The sequence below is a fragment of the Pecten maximus genome, chromosome 5 (genome assembly GCF_902652985.1).
Source record: "Pecten maximus chromosome 5, xPecMax1.1, whole genome shotgun sequence".
In the NCBI taxonomy this organism is placed as follows: Eukaryota; Metazoa; Mollusca; class Bivalvia; order Pectinida; family Pectinidae; genus Pecten; species Pecten maximus.
In genome coordinates this window covers 47820224-47842867 of record NC_047019.1, presented here as the reverse complement: position 1 = coordinate 47842867, position 22644 = coordinate 47820224, and the positions used below count along the sequence as shown (strand labels likewise).

The 22644-nt window shown below is 39.2% G+C and overlaps 1 protein-coding gene across 1 annotated transcript in view; it reads right to left on the bottom strand.

Annotated features, from left to right (window-relative positions):
- The window catches only part of LOC117328227 (potassium voltage-gated channel subfamily KQT member 1-like), a 36473-nt gene extending 15434 nt beyond the window's left edge, over nt 1-21039 (bottom strand). The window contains exons 1-8 of the mRNA XM_033885678.1: nt 20947-21039; nt 18509-18635; nt 13482-13560; nt 12866-12962; nt 5542-5682; nt 1845-1955; nt 1545-1640; nt 449-692 (exon numbers count right to left, since the gene is read on the bottom strand). Of these exons, the coding sequence (XP_033741569.1) occupies nt 449-692; nt 1545-1640; nt 1845-1955; nt 5542-5682; nt 12866-12962; nt 13482-13560; nt 18509-18635; nt 20947-21033 (982 nt within the window). The 5' untranslated portion in view covers nt 21034-21039. The remainder of the gene's footprint in view (nt 1-448; nt 693-1544; nt 1641-1844; nt 1956-5541; nt 5683-12865; nt 12963-13481; nt 13561-18508; nt 18636-20946) is intronic.
- Nucleotides 21040-22644: the final 1605 nt, after the last annotated feature.

The following is a 22644-nucleotide window of genomic DNA, read 5'->3' as shown; positions in this document are numbered from 1 at the left end:
AGATTGATTGGGAGTACCTGTAAGTACCAAGGAGTATAGATTTACTTCTAAGGTACTAAAATCTGGTCTCATGCAAGTATATGACATGTGTATGGAAAACTAAAGTATGTTACAGAAGATATAGATATATAAGTTATAATGTAAGTGACCGTGATTTTTAAGTACCTTAGGATTAAACTTTTGCAACTTTGTCGTCCTGATGAAGCTCAAAGTTTTGGATGAAACTATTTAACAGTAATAAAAGAAAATCGACTTATCTCAACCTTGATGCAATTGACTATTCTGCCTAGATTGTCCCTATTCCTGGATTGCCCTGTCTACCAGATGGTATCCAAACATATCAGGAACCTACCAAACCACTACTAACAGAATGGCTCTATATGCAAATGAGTATACAGAAATACTGAGATTTACTGTGATTACCTGTAAGTAAAAGTATACAGCATACCTGGTTTATTGGGCTCCAGGTACCCTGATATAGAACTGACACTTTCATGTCTGTCGAATACTCTATTGCCTGTAGACCGTGAGCAGCGGCGTTTCTTCAGAAAGCTCGTGCGACGGGCCATGCGAGCAAAAGGAGATGCTGAGGAATTATTGGCATAGTATGCCTTATAGTGCTTGTCAAGGTGCATTGTCCAGGTGGCATTCGAGTTAAAACCAGGCTCTGCAGCATAACACCTCCACAAGCTCTGAAACACATACATTCTACTATAAAACAAGGAAGAGCAAATATGGAGTCCAAACCAACAGAAAGAGTATACTAATGTGTCCATGATTCTAGCTGTAAAGGAAGATAAGATCACGGCAAATGTAAGATCTATATTATGGCAACAGAGACGTTTACCTGTATTAGGGCAGCAGTGACGTACCTGTATTAGGGCAGCAGTGATGTACCTATATTAGGGCAGCAGTGACGTACCTGTATTACAACAGCAGTGACTACCTGTTTTATGACAGCAGTGACGTACCAGTATTATGACAGCAGTGACGTACCTGTATTATGACAGCAGTGACGTACCTTATTATGACAGCAATGACATACCTGTATTATAACAGCAGTGACGTACCTGTATTAGGGCAGCAGTGACGTACCAGTATTATGACAGCAGTGACTACCTGTATTATGACAGCACTGACATACCTGTATTCGGACAGCAGTGACATACCTGTATTATAACAGCAGTGGCGTACCTGTATTAGGGCAGCAGTGACGTACCTGTATTATGACAGCAGTGACGTACCTGTATTATGACAGCAGTGACGTACCTGTATTCGGACAGCAGTGACGTACCTGTATTATGACAACAGTGATGTACCTGTATTCGGACAGCAGTGATGTACCTGTATTATGACAGCAGTGACGTACCTGTATTATGACAGCAGTGATGTACCTGTATTATGACAGCAGTGACGTACCTGTATTATGACAGCAGTGACGTACCTGTATTATGACAACAGTGACGTACCTGTATTATGACAACAGTGACGTACCTGTATTATGACAGCAGTGACGTACCTGTATTATGACAACAGTGACGTACCTGTATTAGTGCAGCAGCTGTAGGAATTTGTCTGTTAAAGTGTTTCTGTCTCTGTTTCTGTTGAACTTTCAAAGCAAACCCTGATCCCAAAATACCCTAAAACAAAGCAGTATAGTGTGTATAAGTAATACTTGTGTATACTATATATGGACATGTCTAGGAGCTACTATCTACTGTAAAACATTGGTAGAATGTTAATGTTAAGACACATTCTTTATCAAATGCAAAATTTAGTTTCAAAACAAAATAGGTGTGAACTCACTCAATTGTAAAATATTCAGTTTTAAGTTATATACTTACAGCTGGGAGAGCAAAGAATGAGATGGCAAAGACAGAGAAGCATGAAGCCACAATTCTCCCCATCCAGGTCATAGGTACAGTGTCACCATACCCAATGGTTGTCACAGTAATCTAAAATATAATATGTATTACAAGGTATTATTAACAGTATGATGTTCTAATGTTGTAAACAACCAATAAATGTTCCAGGGACAGACCCCCACTAACTATTACACTGTAATAAATTATAATGGTGGCCCCCTACTGGCCCCCACTATCTATTACACTGTAACAAATTATAATGGTGGTCCCCTACAGGCCCCCACTAGCTATTACACTGTAACAAATTATAATGGTGGTCCCCTACAGACCCCCACTAACTATTACACTGTAATAAATTATAATGGTGGTCCCCTGCAGACCCCCACTAACTATTACACTGTAATAAATTATAATGGTGGTCGCCTACTGGCCCCACTAACTATTACACTGTAATTAATTATAATGGTGGTCCCCTACAGACCCCCACTAGTTATTACACTGTAACAAATTATAATGGTGGTCCCCTACAGGCCCCACTATCTATTACACTGTAATAAATTATAATGTTGGTCCCCTACAAACCCCCACTAACTATTACACTGTAATAAATTATAATGGTGGTCCCCTACTGGCCCCCACTAGTTATTACACTGTAATAAATTATAATGGTGGTCCCCTACAGACCCCCACTAACTATTACACTGTAACAAATTATAATGGTGGTCCCCTACTGGCCCCCACTATCTATTACACTGTAACAAATTATAATGGTGGTCCCCTACAGACCCCCACTAGTTATTACACTGTAATAAATTATAATGGTGGTCCCCTACAGACCCCCACTAACTATTACACTGTAACAAATTATAATGGTGGTCCCCTACAGACCCCCACTAACTATTACACTGTAATAAATTATAATGGTGGTCCCCTACTGGCCCCCACTAACTATTACACTGTAACAAATTATAATGGTGGTCCCCTACAGGCCCCCACTAACTATTACACTGTAATAAATTATAATGGTGGTCCCCTACAGGCCTCCACTAACTATTACACTGTAACAAATTATAATGGTGGTCCCCTACAGACCCCCACTAACTATTACACTGTAACAAATTATAATGGTGGTCCCCTACAGGCCTCCACTAGTTATTACACTGTAATAAATTATAATGGTGGTCCCCTACAGGTCCCCACTAACTATTACACTGTAATGAATTATAATGGTGGTCCCCTACAGGCCTCCACTAACTATTACACTGTAATAAATTATAATGGTGGTCCCCTACAGGCCTCCACTAACTATTACACTGTAATAAATTATAATGGTGGTCCCCTACAGACCCCCACTAACTATTACACTGTAACAAATTATAATGGTGGTCCCCTACAGGTCCCCACTAACTATTACACTGTAATAAATTATAATGGTGGTCCCCTACAGACCCCCACTAACTATTACACTGTAACAAATTATAATGGTGGTCCCCTACAGGCCTCCACTAACTATTACACTGTAATAAATTATAATGGTGGTCCCCTACAGGCCTCCACTAACTATTACACTGTAATAAATTATAATGGTGGTCCCCTTCTGGCCCCCACTAACTATTACACTGTAATAAATTATAATGGTGGTCCCCTACAGGCCCCCACTAACTATTACACTGTAACAAATTATAATGGTGGTCCCCTACAGACCCCCACTAGCTATTACACTGTAACAAATTATAATGGTGGTCCCCTACAGACCCCCACTAGCTATTACACTGTAACAAATTATAATGGTGGTCCCCTACAGACCCCCACTAACTATTACACTGTAATAAATTATAATGGTGGTCCCCTACAGACCCCCACTAACTATTACACTGTAATAAATTATAATGGTGGTCCCCTACAGACCCCCACTATCTAATACACTGTAACAAATTATAATGGTGCTCCCCTACAGGCCCCCACTATCTAATACACTGTAATAAATTATAATGGTGGTCCCCTACAGGCCCCCACTAACTATTACACTATAACAAATTATAATGGTGGTCCCCTACAGGCCCCCACTAACTATTACACTGTAACAAATTATAATGGTGGTCCCCTACAGACCCCCACTAGCTATTACACTGTAACAAATTATAATGGTGGTCCCCTACAGACCCCCACTATCTAATACACTGTAACAAATTATAATGGTGGTCCCCTACAGACCCCCACTATCTAATACACTGTAATAAATTATAATGGTGGTCCCCTACAGGCCCCCACTAACTATTACACTGTAATAAATTATAATGGTGGTCCCCTACAGACCCCACTAACTATTACACTGTAATAAATTATAATGGTGGTCCCCTACTGGCCCCCACTATCTATTACACTGTAACAAATTATAATGGTGGTCCCCTACAGGCCCCCACTATCTAATACACTGTAATAAATTATAATGGTGGTCCCCTACAGACCCCCACTAACTATTACACTGTAACAAATTATAATGGTGGTCCCCTACAGACCCCACTAACTATTACACTGTAATAAATTATAATGATGGTCCCCTACTGGCCCCCACTATCTATTACACTGTAATAAATTATAATGGTGGTCCCCTACAGACCCCACTAGTTATTACACTGTAATGATTTACAATGATGATCCCCTACCAGCCACAAAATATACTGACCACTCCCCTCACACCCAATATTATACTGATATACTGACCACTCCCCTAACACCCAATATTATACTGATATACTGACCACTCCCCTCACACCCAATATTATACTGATATACTGACCACTCCCCTAACACCCAACATTATACTGATATACTGACCACTCCCCTCACACCCAATATCATACTGATATACTGACCACTCCCCTCACACCCAATATTATACTGATATACTGACCACTCCCCTAACACCCAACATTATACTGATATACTGACCACTCCCCTCACACCCAATATCATACTGATATACTGACCACTCCCCCTCACACCCAATATTATACTGATATACTGACCACTCCCCTCACATCCAATATTATACTGATATACTGACCACTCCCCTCACACCCAATATTATACTGATATACTGACCACTCCCCTCACACCCAATATTATACTGATATACTGACCACTCCCCTCACACCCAATATTATACTGATATACTGACCACTCCCCTCACACCCAACATTATACTGATATACTGACCACTCCCCTCACACCCAATATTACACTGATATACTGACCACTCCCCTCACACCCAATATTATACTGATATACTGACCACTCCCCTCACATCCAATATTATACTGATATACTGACCACTCCCCTCACACCCAATATTATACTGATATACTGACCACTCCCCTCACACCCCAATATTATACTGATATACTGACCACTCCCCTCACACCCAATATTATACTGATATACTGACCACTCCCCTAACACCCAATAATATACTGATATACTGACCACTCCCCTCACACCCAATATTATACTGATATACTGACCACTCCCCTCACACCCAATATTATACTGATATACTGACCACTCCCCTCACACCCAATATTATACTGATATACTGACCACTCCCCTCACACCCAATATTATACTGATATACTGACCACTCCCCTCACATCCAATATTATACTGATATACTGACCACTCCCCACCAGAGGGCGTCTGCATAGCTTGTGAAGTGAGTAACACCATCCTCTGATACGAAGTCTTTTTCGGCGAGGTAGACGAAGTAGGATGAGAATATGAGACCTAAAAACCCTATGTACAATGTTGTTATCAGTTCCTGAAAAATAATAAAGACAGCATTATTTGGAAAGAATAGGAAGATAATCAAATACATGTGTAGGAATTCTTGGTTCATGAAACCAGAACATATACAAATCTGGAACATCTACCAATCAGATATAATATTCAACCAGAATATCTACCAATCAGATATAATATTCAACCAGAATATCAACCAATCAGATATAATATTCAACCAGAATATCTACCAATCAGATATAATATTCAACCAGAATATCTACCAATCAGATATAATATTCAACCAGAATATCAACCAATCAGATATAATATTCAACCAGAATATCAACCAATCAGATATAATATTCAACCAGAATATCTACCAATCAGATATAATATTCAACCAGAATATCTACCAATCAGATATAATATTCAACCAGAATATCTACCAATCAGATATAATATTCAACCAGAATATCAACCAATCAGATATAATATTCAACCAGAACGGCCTGTTTGTTCAAAATTGTTGGCTTAAAGATAGTTTTGAACAACCAGGCCCAGATATGATGTCTAAGTAATCAAATAGTTCTATTAATGATTAAGTTATTAGCCTACTCTCAAAATATGGTGTGCTAATTATTTTACAGGATGTCATTAATTCATTTTTATTAATAAAGTGTATCAGAGACCATATATAAGATCTCAGGGTCTCACAGTTATTTGAAAAGGTGTCTTTTTACTATTTTTGCCAATTTAACTTTCTCAAGCTTAAATTTAGGGTCAAGGTCATTCATTTCAATAAACTTCCTAGTCTAAACGCTAAAAGCAAAATATCAGGAATAAATAAGAAACGATTAGGTATAAGGAACAATTGGGTATTGTTTATAATTAACACTTTCAGAATAAGAAACAATTGGGTATAAGGAACAATTTGGTATTGTTTATAATTAACACTTTCATGTCATTTCAGGAAGAATAAGGAAAACTTGCAGAGCTAAATATATGTACCAGTAGGTTTACCATAAAGTATATATCAATATTTAAAGTAAATAAAATTAAACCGTAACAGCTAGAGCATCACAATTAGATATTGTCTTCAGAACCCCAATCTCATTTAGTCGTCTTAAATTGCTTTAGGATACGGAGATGTTGAGTGGGGGATGTTCGGAGATGTTGAGTGGGGGACCTTCATTACAATGTTTGGTTGCTGTAAGTGGGAGATTTTCATTACAGTGTGTGTCTGTGTGACAGACCAAGGTGCCACACGTGGTTAGAATCTTATATATACTAGTCGTGTATTGTAGTTTAGATAGCTAATCAATGTTATTAGTGTGTCTGTATCTGTATTGACTGCTGTTTTATGTCCAGTAGTACAGCACCACTTACAAAGTCTACACATTTTCCCTGTAGCTGATGTCTTCCGTACAAACTTCTTAAAATCAGCATTATCAACCATTTGAGTTTTGAAAATCAAAAAGACTCATACAAACTGTACATTAAAAAGACTCATACAAACTGTACATTAAAAAGACTCATACAAACTGTACATTAAAAAGACTCATACAAACTGTACATTAAAAAGCCTCATACAAACTGTACATTAACAAGAGATCCCAGAGGGATCTTGGCACCCACCATTGAATGATCTTCATAGGTTCCATGTCAGATTGATCTTTTCTCTACTTTTCCCTTCATTTTACTAATCTGTGCAAATTGAGACATCCCTACAGTACTTTTCAAACAAGGGAATCCTAGCTATATAAGAAATTTGAGATTTAACGATAATGGCTGTTTGTTTACTAGGTTGTTTTCAGGACAGACTGGTCCAAAAATGCAATACAAGGGACCAAGGGGAACTTACTTATGAAATTTGAGAAAGATCCATTCAGTACTTTGAGAAATAGAGATAACAAACTTCAATTGTCAAAATCCAAGATGGCGGTCTGTCGGCCATATTGTTTTCCAATTGATCTCAAAATACAATAAGCATAATGAGGCACCAAGGGGAACCTCCATATGAAATTTGAGAAAGATCCTTTCAGTACTTTCTCAGAAATAGCGATATCAAACTTCAATTGTCAAAATCCAAGATGGCTGCCTATCGGCCATGTTATTTTCAGATTGGTCTCAAAATGCAATATGCATAACTAAGCACCAAGGGAAACCTACATATGAAATTTGAGAAAGATCCCTTAAATACTTTCTCAGAAATAGTGATAACAAACTTCAATTGTCAAAATCCAAGATGGCTGCCTGTCGGCCATGTTGTTTTCAGATTGGTCTCAAAACGCAATATGCATAACTAAGCACCAAGGGAAACTTACATATGAAATTTCAGAAAGATCCATTAAGTACTTTCTCAGAAATAGTGATAACAAACTTCAATTGTGAAAATCCAAGATGGCTGCCTGTCGGCCATGTTGTTTTTTGATTGGTCTCAAAACGCAATATGCATAACTAGGCACCAAGGGAAACTTACATATGAAATTTGAGAAAGATCCCTTAAATACTTTCTCAGAAATAGTGATAACAAACTTCAATTGTGAAAATCCAAGATGGCTGCCTGTCGGCCATGTTGTTTTTTGATTGGTCTCAAAACGCAATATGCATAACTAAGCACCAAGGGAAACCTACATATGAAATTTCAGAAAGATCCATTCAGTACTTTCTCAGAAATAGTGATAACAAACTTCAATTGTCAAAATCCAAGATGGCTGCCTGTCGGCCATGTTGTTTTCCGATTGGTCTCAAATCGCAATATGCATAACTAGGCACCAAGGGGAACCTACATATGAAATTTGAGAAAGATCCCTTCAGTACTTTCTCAGAAATAGCGATAACAAACTTCAAATGTCAAAATCCAAGATGGCTCCCTGTCGGCCATGTTTTTTACAGATTGGTCTCAAAACGCAATATGCATAACGAGGCACCAAGGGGAACCTACATATGAAATTGAGAAAGATCCCTTCAGTACTTTCTGAGAAATAGCGATAACAAGAATTGTTTACGGACGGAGGAACGGAGGGACGGAGGGACGGACGGAGGGACGGAGGGATGGACGGATCACGGACCATGGACCACGGACGCAGGGCGATTTGAACAGCCCACCATCTGATGATGGTGGGCTAAAAAGGCTCGTACAAACTGTACATTAAAAAGCCTCATACAAACTGTACATTAAAAAGGCTCGTACAAACTGTACATTAAATAGACTCGTACAAACTGTACATTAAATAGACTCGTACAAACTGTACATTAAAAAGACTCATACAAACTGTACATTAAAAAGATTCATACAAACTGTACATCAAAAAGACTCGTACAAACTGTACATTAAAAAGACTCGTACAAACTGTACATTAAAAAGACTCGTACAAACTGTACATTAAATAGACTCGTACAAACTGTACATTAAAGAGACTCGTACAAACCAGTATAGTAAAAAGACTCATACAAAGTGTATCCTTCTCTTATATTTCATTTTAGCTTGAACGGAAATCCCAATGACATAAAATGTTTTTAATTGATTTTAAGGTATATGTTAAGACTTGTGGGATAATCTCTGGTAAAGAGTGGATGGATACCAGTTTGTAGATATACAATCTACCGTATCTATTCTCTGTACAACAAATGTTAAATACTAGAAGAAGGTTACTGTCAGATAAACCACAAGAGTTTTATACACTTACATCTTGTAGAAATTTATGATCTGGGAAATGGGAAAACTGTTCAATTTTAAATTAATTTTACAGTAAATGTCAAATCTAGTAATATCAATATCAACATGAACCCATCGGCAAGTTCATTAAAATTTCACACAATCCTTGAGCTGAAATGCCATAAGATATTTCATGGACAATCCATTGAATTAGATTGTAGTTTTAGTATATAATTATGGAGATATTAGACAGCACTCCCTTCTATCAATACTCACCTGTCTATGTAGACAGTACATATATGTACTCCCTTCTATCAATACTCACCTGTCTATGTAGACAGTACTCCCTTCTATCGATACTCACCTGTCTATGTAGACAGCACTCCCTTCTATCAATACTCACCTGTCTATGTAGACAGTACTCCCTTCTATCGATACTCACCTGTCTATGTAGACAGTACTCCCTTCTATCCATACTCACCTGTCTATGTAGACAACACTCCCTTCTAAACATACTCACCTGTCTATGTAGACAGTACTCCCTTCTATCAATACTCACCTGTCTATGTAGACAGTACTCCCTTCTATCAATACTCACCTGTCTATGTAGACAGTACTCCCTTCTATCAATACTCACCTGTCTATGAAGACAACACTCCCTTCTATCAATTCTCATCTGTCTATGAAGACAGTACTCCCTTCTATCAATACTCACCTGTCTATGTAGACAGTACTCCCTTCTATCAATACTCACCTGTCTATGTAGACAACACTCCCTTCTATCAATTCTCATCTGTCTATGAAGACAGTACTCCCTTCTATCAATACTCACCTGTCTATGTAGACAGTACTCCCTTCTATCAATACTCACCTGTCTATGTAGACAGTACTCCCTTCTATCAATACTCACCTGTCTATGAAGACAACACTCCCTTCTATCAATTCTCATCTGTCTATGAAGACAGTACTCCCTTCTATCAATACTCACCTGTCTATGTAGACAGTACTCCCTTCTATCAATACTCACCTGTCTATGTAGACAACACTCCCTTCTATCAATTCTCACCTGTCTATGAAGACAGTACTCCCTTCTATCAATACTCACCTGTCTATGTAGACAGTACTCCCTTCTATCAATACTCACCTGTCTATGTAGACAACACTCCCTTCTATCAATACTCACCTGTCTATGAAGACAGTACTTCCTTCTATTGATACTCACCTGTCTATGTAGACAGTACTCCCTTCTATCAATACTCACCTGTCTATGTAGACAGTACTCCCTTCTATCGATACTCACCTGTCTATGTAGACAGCACTCCTTTCTATTGATACTCACCTGTCTATGTAGATCGCACTCCCTTCTATCAATACTCACCTGTCTATATAGACAGTACTCCCTTCTATCAATACTCACCTGTCTATGTAGACAGTACTCCCTTCTATCAATACTCACCTGTCTATGTAGACAACACTCCCTTCTATCAATTCTCACCTGTCTATGAAGACAGTACTCCCTTCTATCAATACTCACCTGTCTATGTAGACAGTACTCCCTTCTATCAATACTTACCTGTCTATGTAGACAACACTCCCTTCTATTGATACTCACCTGTCTATGTAGACAGTACTCCCTTCTATCAATACTCACCTGTCTATGTAGACAACACTCCCTTCTATCAATACTCACCTGTCTATGTAGACAGTACTCCCTTCTATCAATACTCACCTGTCTATGTAGACAGTACTCCCTTCTATCGATACTCACCTGTCTATGTAGACAACACTCCCTTCTATCAATTCTCACCTGTATATATAGACAGTACTCCCTTCTATTGATACTCACCTGTCTATGTAGACAGCACTCCCTTCTATCAATACTCACCTGTCTATGTAGACAACACTCCCTTCTATCAATTCTCACCTGTCTATGAAGACAGTACTCCCTTCTATCAATACTCACCTGTCTATGTAGACAGTACTCCCTTCTATCAATACTCACCTGTCTATGTAGACAACACTCCCTTCTATCAATAATCACCTGTCTATGAAGACAGTACTTCCTTCTATTGATACTCACCTGTCTATGTAGACAGTACTCCCTTCTATCAATACTCACCTGTCTATGTAGACAGTACTCCCTTCTATCGATACTCACCTGTCTATGTAGACAGCACTCCTTTCTATTGATACTCACCTGTCTATGTAGATCGCACTCCCTTCTATCAATACTCACCTGTCTATATAGACAGTACTCCCTTCTATCAATACTCACCTGTCTATGTAGACAGTACTCCCTTCTATCAATACTCACCTGTCTATGTAGACAACACTCCCTTCTATCAATTCTCACCTGTCTATGAAGACAGTACTCCCTTCTATCAATACTCACCTGTCTATGTAGACAGTACTCCCTTCTATCAATACTTACCTGTCTATGTAGACAACACTCCCTTCTATTGATACTCACCTGTCTATGTAGACAGTACTCCCTTCTATCAATACTCACCTGTCTATGTAGACAACACTCCCTTCTATCAATACTCACCTGTCTATGTAGACAGTACTCCCTTCTATCAATACTCACCTGTCTATGTAGACAGTACTCCCTTCTATCGATACTCACCTGTCTATGTAGACAACACTCCCTTCTATCAATTATCACCTGTATATATAGACAGTACTCCCTTCTATTGATACTCACCTGTCTATGTAGACAGCACTCCCTTCTATCAATACTCACCTGTCTATGTAGACAGTACTCCCTTCTATCAATACTCACCTGTCTATGTAGACAGCACTCCCTTCTATCAATACTCACCTGTCTATGTAGACAGTACTCCCTTCTATCAATACTCACCTGTCTATGTAGACAGTACTCCCTTCTATCAATACTCACCTGTCTATGTAGACAGTACTCCCTTCTATCAATACTCACCTGTCTATGTAGACAGTACTCCCTTCTATCAATACTCACCTGTCTATGTAGACAACACTCCCTTCTATAAATACTCACCTGTCTATGTAGACAGTACTCCCTTCTATCAATACTCACCTGTCTATGTAGACAGTACTCCCTTCTATCAATACTCACCTGTCTATGTAGACAGTACTCCCTTCTATCAATACTCACCTGTCTATGAAGACAACACTCCCTTCTATCAATTCTCATCTGTCTATGTAGACAACACTCCCTTCTATAAATACTCACCTGTCTATGTAGACAGTACTCCCTTCTATCCATACTCACCTGTCTATGTAGACAGTACTCCCTTCTATCAATACTCACCTGTCTATGTAGACAGTACTCCCATCTATCAATACTCACCTGTCTATGTAGACAGTACTCCCTTCTTTCCACACTCACCTGTTTATGTAGACAGTACGCCCTTCTATCAACACTCACCTGTCTATGTAGACAGTACTCCCTTCTATCAATACTCACCTGTCTATGTAGACAGTACTCCCTTCTATTGATACTCACCTGTCTATGTAGACAGTACTCCCTTCTATCAATACTCACCTGTCTTTGTAGATCGCACTCCCTTCTATTGATACTCACCTGTCTATGTATATATACTACAGATCCTAAGAGACGCCATGTGCCTCCTTGTCGATCTACATGGAGCATTCGTAAAATTTGTAAAAATCTCACACCCCTAGAAAACAAAGGACAGCAGTGTTTTAATTTAAGATTGGTGTACCAATAAGCATGTTTCATGATTGTTTCAAAGACAGGAAGTTAATATGTCATCCCTCTGAAATGAGTTTATTCGTAATAGTGAAAACAATGTTAGATATGATATGAATCTCATAACTGATGTGGCCCCAACTATGTTTACCTGATGGCTGTGGTGACCCTAACTGAGCATAAGTAATAGCTGAGGTGGCCATAATTAACCATACATGTACCTGGAGGCTATGATGGACCTGATTATGTATACAACAGTGCTGGGGTGACCCCGACTATGTATAACTGATAGTTATAACGGCCCTGAAAACGTACATCTGGCATTTGATAAAGTGGTCATGACTATATGTATAGATGATAGCTCAGGTGGCCCTTACTATGTATACTTGATTGCTGGGTGGCCCTGACTATGCATGTCTTATAGCTGAGGTGGTCCTGACTATGTATAGATAATCAGTGAACATGATGTGGCCCTGACTATGTATACCTGATTGCTGAAGTGGCAAACACTTGACCCTCAGAGCCTGCTGACAGTACCACGACTGATGCTGAGACCACAAGAAAATCTGAAATATTAAAACAAATGAATAAAAATATTTGATTAATTAAACCAATCTTTAATACTACTGTCTCTTTCTGGTGACATACAATGTATATAGAACCATAATTGTGTTTTAGAAGTTTTCATTTTTGGGGAGGTTTGGCAACCATCAATTAAATTCTCATATGGTATGAAAATGAATTCAAGATACTTTTATTACATAACTAAAACAAGAGGTCCATGGGCCTTAACAGTCGTCTGACTTAAACAGACTCTAGTACTATTGTAGTATATATATATATACTCAGTAACACTATAGTGGTAGACAACAACTGGGATTGTGCAATACTGTATGTTGGTCATGGTACCATCTTGGATTACTGAGCAACCCGAAAATAACACTTAGACATGACCAACTCATAATCATTTCAGGCAAGTTAGAGCAGCATCCCACCAGTGGAACTTGAGAAGAAGTTTGAAATATAGGTGTTCTTCAGGAAAACCATAATAATTAAGGCAATCATGTTAAAATGGCCACCATGTCAGAGATTCAAAGAGGCCGAAAATAACAACACTTTCTTAGCTTCCCTTTACTAATATCCTCATTGATTTCCAACTTCATAGCACCAATGAAACTATAGAAGAAATTTAGAATGTGCTTTTCAAGATGACTGCCATGGTGGCCATCTTGGATATTGGACCATCGCAGAATCATTTCAGGCAAGTTAGAGTTCAGTCCCACTGTTGGAACTTGAGAAGTAGTTTGAAATTCGAAAAGCATGCCTACAGTGCACAGCAGACAATGATGGAGGAAGCACAACAACTATAGGTCATCTTCGAGTCAGATGACTTAAAAACTTATATTCTGAAGAAAAACTTTGGAGGACAAAATCAAACATTGGCAGCCATTTTGTTGCACCATTTACAATTCAAAATGTAACATTATTATCAATCCCATGACATCAAAATGGATTTCTGCCGGGTACAGCCAATATAATTATGTCCATGTTATATTACACTAGTGACACATACCTCCAGTATCATTAATGACCTGTGACACACACCTCCAGTATCATTAATGACCTGTGACACACACCTCCGGTATCATTAATGACCTGTGACACACACCTCCAGTATCATTAATGACCTGTGACACATACCTCCAGTATCATTAATGACCAGTAACACATACCTCCAGTATCATTAATGACCTGTGACACATACCTCCAGTATCATTAATGACCTGTGACACACACCTCCAGTATTATTAATGACCAGTGACACGTACCTCCAGTATAATTAATGACCTGTGACACATACCTCCAGTATCATTAATGACCTGTGACACACACCTCCAGTATTATTAATGACCAGTGACACGTACCTCCAGTATAATTAATGACCTGTGATACACACCTCCAGTATCATTAATGACCTTTGACACACACCTCCAGTATCATTAATGACCTGTGACAAACACCTCCAGTATCATTAATGACCTGTGACACGTACCTCCAGTATCATTAATGACCAGTGACACACACCTCCAGTATCATTAATGACCTGTGACACACACCTCAGGTATCATTAATGACCTGTGACACACACCTCCAGTATCATTAATGACCTGTGACACATACCTCCAGTATCATTAATGACCTGTGACACATACCTCCAGTATCATTAATGACCAGTGACACAAACCTCCAGTATCATTAATGACCAGTGACACAAACCTCCAGTATCATTAATGACCTGTGACACACACCTCCAGTATCATTAATGACCTGTGACACATACCTCCAGTATCATTAATGACCTCTGACACATACCTCTAGTATCATTAATGACCAGTGACACATACCTCCAGTATCATTAATGACCAGTGACACACACCTCCAGTATCATTAATGACCTGTGACACACACCTCCAGTATCATTAATGACCTGTGACACGTACCTCCAGTATCATTAATGACCTGTGACACACACCTCCAGTATCATTAATGACCTGTGACACACACCTCCAGTATTATTAATGACCTGTGACACGTACCTCCAGTATCATTAATGACCTGTGATACACACCTCCAGTATCATTAATGACCTGTGACACACACCTCCAGTATCATTAATGACCTGTGACACACACCTCCAGTATCATTAATGACCTGTGACACACACCTCCAGTATTATTAATGACCTGTGACACGTACCTCCAGTATCATTAATGACCTGTGACACACACCTCCAGTATCATTAATGACCTGTGACACACACCTCCAGTATCATTAATGACCTGTGACACACACCTCCAGTATCATTAATGACCTGTGACACACACCTCCAGTATCATTAATGACCTGTGACACACACCTCCATTAAGCCTATACATTGAGAACATGCTTATATCCTATTGGTCCCCATCATTGATACCTGTGCTGACCTTTCTCAACAACAGGTTACAGCAATATAGGTGCTATATCTCCAATCAAATTTCTATATCATGAATATTTTTTATTAATTTTGTGGCGATATTGAAGCACCTGCCAGATATAACTCATTAGTATACATATTATTTTGTACTATTCAATAAAATGCCTTAAATATTAATACATGAATATTTTGCAGGCTTATTATTTGATAAAGTCAGATTTTAATCACTGGCTGGTATTATATTGCTTTTAACAGCTAATAAATTTAGAATTTGTAATTAAAACATTCCATGATATGAGAGTTCTGATCGAGAGATTGTGTGATAACACACTTTGTAACAGCTGGTGTAATCAGTGATGAGGGCTCAAGTACTTTCGTACTTTCGTACTTTTGTATCAGATGACATAATTACCAATCATTGGCATTGAGGCTGATATATATATGAGCTAACCAGCTTCTCAATACTTAACAAGCTGTGAGTATCTGACATGTTATAAACAAATTAAACATTCAATGATTATTCCAAACTGAGACTTTACATCAAACGGAAAGTACTGTTATACAGGTTAATTTCTGGGGCTGATGAAAGCTAAACGTCATTTTAACCAGGTAGTTTATGCAGCGGAAAACAAAGATTATGTCCAGGAGGTCTTGAAAATATCACATAATTAAATCCTTCTTGGTATTTTATCAGTTTCATACAATAAAACTGAACCAGTTGACATCAGAAACACTCTCCATTGTCCTTGGTAATATCCTACTGGTTTTTGGGATCTCTCTAGTCTTTGGTAATATCCTACTGGTTTGGATCTCCATAGTCTTTGGTAATATCCTACTGGTTTTTGGGATCTCCCTAGTCCTTGGTAATATCCTACTGGTTTTTGGGATCTCCCTAGTCCTTGGTAATATCCTACAGGTTTTTGGTATCTCTCTAGTCTTTGGTAATATCCTACTGGTTTTTGGTATCTCCCTAGTCCTTGGTAATATCCTACTGGTTTTTGGTATCTCCCTAGTCCTTGGTAATATCCTACAGGTTTTTGGTATCTCTCTAGTCCTTGGTAATATCCTACTGGTTTTTGGGATCTCCATAGTCCTTGGTAATATCCTACAGGTTTTTGGGATCTACATAGTCCTTGGTAATATCCTACTGGTTTTTGGTATCTCCATAGTCCTTGGTAATATCCTACTGGTTTTTGGTATCTCTCTAGTCCTTGGTAATATCCTACAGGTTTTTGGTATCTTCACAGTCCTTGGTAATATCCTACAGGTTTTTGGTATCTCTCTAGTCTTTGGTAATATCCTACTGGTTTTTGGTATCTCTCTAGTCTTTGGTAATATCCTACTGGTTTTTGGTATCTCCCTAGTCCTTGGTAATATCCTACTGGTTTTTGGTATCTCCATAGTCCTTGGTAATATCCTACTGGTTTTTGGTATCTCCCTAGTCCTTGGTAATATCCTACTGGTTTTTGGTATCTCCCTAGACCTTGGTAATATCCTACTGGTTTTTGGTATCTCCCTAGTCCTTGGTAATATCCTACTGGTTTTTGGTATGTCCCTAGTCTTTGGTAATATCCTACTGGTTTGGATCTCCATAGTCTTTGGTAATATCCTACTGGTTTTTGGTATCTCCCTAGTCCTTGGTAATATCCTACTGGTTTTTGGTATGTCCCTAGTCCTTGGTAATATCCTACTGGTTTGGATCTCCATAGACCTTGGTAATATCCTACTGGTTTCTGGTATCTCCCTAGTCCTTGGTAATATCCTACTGGTTTTTGGTATCTCCCTAGTCCTTGGTAATATCCTACTGGTTTTTGGGATCTCCATAGTCCTTGGTAATATCCTACAGGTTTTTGGGATCTACATAGTCCTTGGTAATATCCTACTGGTTTTTGTTATCTCCATAGTCCTTGGTAATATCCTACTGGTTTTTGGTATCTCTCTAGTCCTTGGTAATATCCTACAGGTTTTTGGTATCTTCACAGTCCTTGGTAATATCCTACAGGTTTTTGGTATCTCTCTAGTCCTTGGTAATATCCTACAGGTTTTTGGTATCTCTCGATCTAGTCCTTGGTAATATCCTACTGGTTTTTGGTATCTCCCTAGTCCTTGGTAATATCCAACTGGTTTTTGAGATCTACAGTAAGTTAACCATTATTTGTGCACCTACTACAGATATCCTGATGTTAGGACAATACAATGTCAACAGCAGAGTCAGTATGAACCTACAGCATTCAATCTTGTTCCTCCAGACATACAAAGCACCCTCACAGATTTCACCCACATTTTTGTGCATTTTCTATTTTTTCTATTTTGTATATATATACCCACATGGTAGTGACATTAATACATGCATGTGCAGTGTATAAAACAACAAGATGCATTTATTCAGCATACCAATTGTGCATGCACATCTAGAACATTCCTATTCTTCCAATTATCTAAAACAAATGTTATGCCAGGTATTTTCTCCATGTGACTTTTTTCTAAGTATCTTCAAGTTAACATGATTCCATACACTAGAGTAGTTATATATTTACCTATAATAGAGATGGGTTTCCTTGCAAAACGTAGCCTCCCTTTCATGCCCATATATTTACTACGACATCCAGCAGACCACAGGCGTATGACATATTCCAGACCAAAAAATACCACTAAAACAATCTCCTGTAAAAAAAAGAGAAACAGCAGAGAGTTACAAAGTGGATAAAGAGCTTATATCAGTAGTTAATGGCAGTTATCACTACAAGTCCATATCTAAAGCAGATTATCTACACACAGGAACACAAGTTTGTTAACTGAACCAACAAGGAGTTGGTGAAGCTTGTGTACTGAACTGTGATTGGATACTCACCATCCAGGAGAGGGTTTTATTGGTGAAGCTTGTGTACTGAACTGTGATTGGATACTCACCATCCAGGAGAGGGTTTTATTGGTGAAGCTTGTGTACTGAACTGTGATTGGATACTCACCATCCAGGAGAGGGTTTTATTGGTGAAGCTTGTGTACTGAACTGTGATTGGATACTCACCATCCAGGAGAGGGTTTTATTGGTGAAGCTTGTGTACTGAACTTTGATTGGGTACTCACCATCCAGGAGAGGGTTTTATTGGTGAAGCTTGTGTACTGAACTGTGATTGGATACTCACCATCCAGGAGAGGGTTTTATTGGTGAAGCTTGTGTACTGAACTGTGATTGGGTACTCACCATCCAGGAGAGGGTTTTATTGGTGAAGCTTGTGTACTGAACTGTGATTGGGTACTCACCATCCAGGAGAGGGTTTTATTGGTGAAGCTTGTGTACTGAACTGTGATTGGATACTCACCATCCAGGAGAGGGTTTTATTGGTGAAGCTTGTGTACTGAACTGTGATTGGGTACTCACCATCCAGGAGAGGGTTTTATTGGTGAAGCTTGTGTACTGAACTGTGATTGGGTACTCACCATCCAGGAGAGGGTTTTATTGGTGAAGCTTGTGTACTGAACTTTGATTGGGTACTCACCATCCAGGAGAGGGTTTTATTGGTGAAGCTTGTGTACTGAACTGTGATTGGGTACTCACCATCCAGGAGAGGGTTTTATTGGTGAAGCTTGTGTACTGAACTGTGATTGGATACTCACCATCCAGGAGAGGGTTTTATTGGTGAAGCTTGTGTACTGAACTGTGATTGGGTACTCACCATCCAGGAGAGGGTTTTATTGGTGAAGCTTGTGTACTGAACTGTGATTGGGTACTCACCATCCAGGAGAGGGTTTTATTGGTGAAGCTTGTGTACTGAACTTTGATTGGGTACTCACCATCCAGGAGAGGGTTTTATTGGTGAAGCTTGTGTACTGAACTGTGATTGGGTACTCACCATCCAGGAGAGGGTTTTATTGGTGAAGCTTGTGTACTGAACTGTGATTGGGTACTCACCATCCAGGAGAGGGTTTTATTGGTGAAGCTTGTGTACTGAACTTTGATTGGATACTCACCATCCAGGAGAGGGTTTTATTGGTGAAGCTTGTGTACTGAACTTTGATTGGGTACTCACCATCCAGGAGAGGGTTTTATTGGTGAAGCTTGTGTACTGAACTTTGATTGGATACTCACCATCCAGGAGAGGGTTTTATTGGTGAAGCTTGTGTACTGAACTTTGATTGGGTACTCACCATCCAGGAGAGGGTTTTATTGGTGAAGCTTGTGTACTGAACTGTGATTGGGTACTCACCATCCAGGAGAGGATTTCATTGGTGAAGCTTGTGTACTGAACTTTGATTGGGTACTCACCATCCAGGAGAGGGTTTTATTGGTGAAGCTTGTGTACTGAACTTTGATTGGGTACTCACCATCCAGAAGAGGGTTTTATTGGTGAAGCTTGTGTACTGAACTGTGATTGGGTACTCACCATCCAGGAGAGGGTTTTATTGGTGAAGCTTGTGTACTGAACTTTGATTGGGTACTCACCATCCAGGAGAGGGTTTTATTGGTGAAGCTTGTGTACTGAACTTTGATTGGATACTCACCATCCAGGAGAGGGTTTTATTGGTGAAGCTTGTGTACTGAACTTTGATTGGGTACTCACCATCCAGGAGAGGATTTCATTGGTGAAGCTTGTGTACTGAACTTTGATTGGGTACTCACCATCCAGGAGAGGGTTTTATTGGTGAAGCTTGTGTACTGAACTTTGATTGGGTACTCACCATCCAGGAGAGGGTTTTATTGGTGAAGCTTGTGTACTGAACTTTGATTGGGTACTCACCATCCAGGAGAGGGTTTTATTGGTGAAGCTTGTGTACTGAACTGTGATTGGGTACTCACCATCAGGGAGAGGGTTTTATTGGTGAAGCTTGTGTACTGAACTGTGATTGGGTACTCACCATCCAGGAGAGGGTTTCCTTGGTGAAGCTTGTGTACTGAACTGTGATTGGGTACTCACCATCCAGGAGAGGGTTTTATTGGTGAAGCTTGTGTACTGAGCTTTGATTCGGTACTCACCATCCAGAAGAGGGTTTCGTTGGCAAAACTTGTGTACTGAGCTATTGTAGACAACACACTAAATATGAGACAGATAAGCACCATCATGAAACTGAAATGAGAAGAAAATGACACATCACAACTTCTGGACAGGAAATATAATAACATATCTCAGATTACTCAAAGGAAATATCACACATCATAGCTTACTCACAGATAACATCACACATCACAGCTAACTCACAGATAACATCACACATCTCAGCTAACTCACAGAAAACATCACACATCACAGCTTACTCACAGAAAACATCACACATCACAGCTAACTCACAGATAACATCACACATCTCAGCTAACTCACAGAAAACATCACACATCACAGCTTACTCACAGAAAACATCACACATTACAGCTTACTCACAGAAAACATCACACATCACAGCTTACTCACAGAAAACATCACACATCACAGCTTACTCACAGAAAACATCACACATCACAGCTAACTCACAGAAAACATCACACATCACAGATTACTCAAAGTAAATATCACACATCACAGCTAACTCACAGAAAACATCACACATCACAGCTTACTCACAGGTAACATCACACATCACAGCTTACTCACAGGAAACATCACACATCACAGCTTACTCACAGGAAACATCACACATCACAGCTAACTCACAGATAACATCACACATCACAGCTTATTCACAGAAAACATCACACATCATAGCTTACTCACAGGAAACATCACACATCACAGCTTATTCACAGAAAACATCACACATCATAGCTTACTCACAGGAAACATCACACATCACAGCTTACTCACAGGAAACATCACACATCACAGCTTACTCACAGGAAACATCACACATCATAGCTAACTCACAGAAAACATCACACATCACAGCTTACTCACAGGAAACATCACACATCATAGCTTACTCACAGAAAACATCACACATCATAGCTTATTCACAGGAAACATCACACATCATAGCTTATTCACAGAAAACATCACACATCACAGCTTACTCACAGGAAACATCACACATCATAGCTAACTCACAGAAAACATCACACATCATAGCTTACTCACAGAAAACATCACACATCATAGCTTACTCACAGGAAACATCACACATCACAGCTTACTCACAGAAAACATCACACATCATAGCTTATTCACAGAAAACATCACACATCATAGCTAACTCACAGAAAACATCACACATCATAGCTTACTCACAGGAAACATCACACATCACAGATTACTCAAAGGAAATATCACACATCACAGCTAACTCACAGAAAACATCACACATCACAGATTACTCAAAGGAAATATCACACATCACAGCTAACTCACAGAAAACATCACACATCACAGCTTACTCACAGGTAACATCACACATCACAGCTTACTCACAGGAAACATCACACATCACAGCTTACTCACAGGAAACATCACACATCACAGCTAACTCACAGATAACATCACACATCACAGCTTATTCACAGAAAACATCACACATCATAGCTTACTCACAGGAAACATCACACATCACAGCTTATTCACAGAAAACATCACACATCATAGCTTACTCACAGGAAACATCACACATCACAGCTTACTCACAGGAAACATCACACATCACAGCTTACTCACAGGAAACATCACACATCATAGCTAACACACAGAAA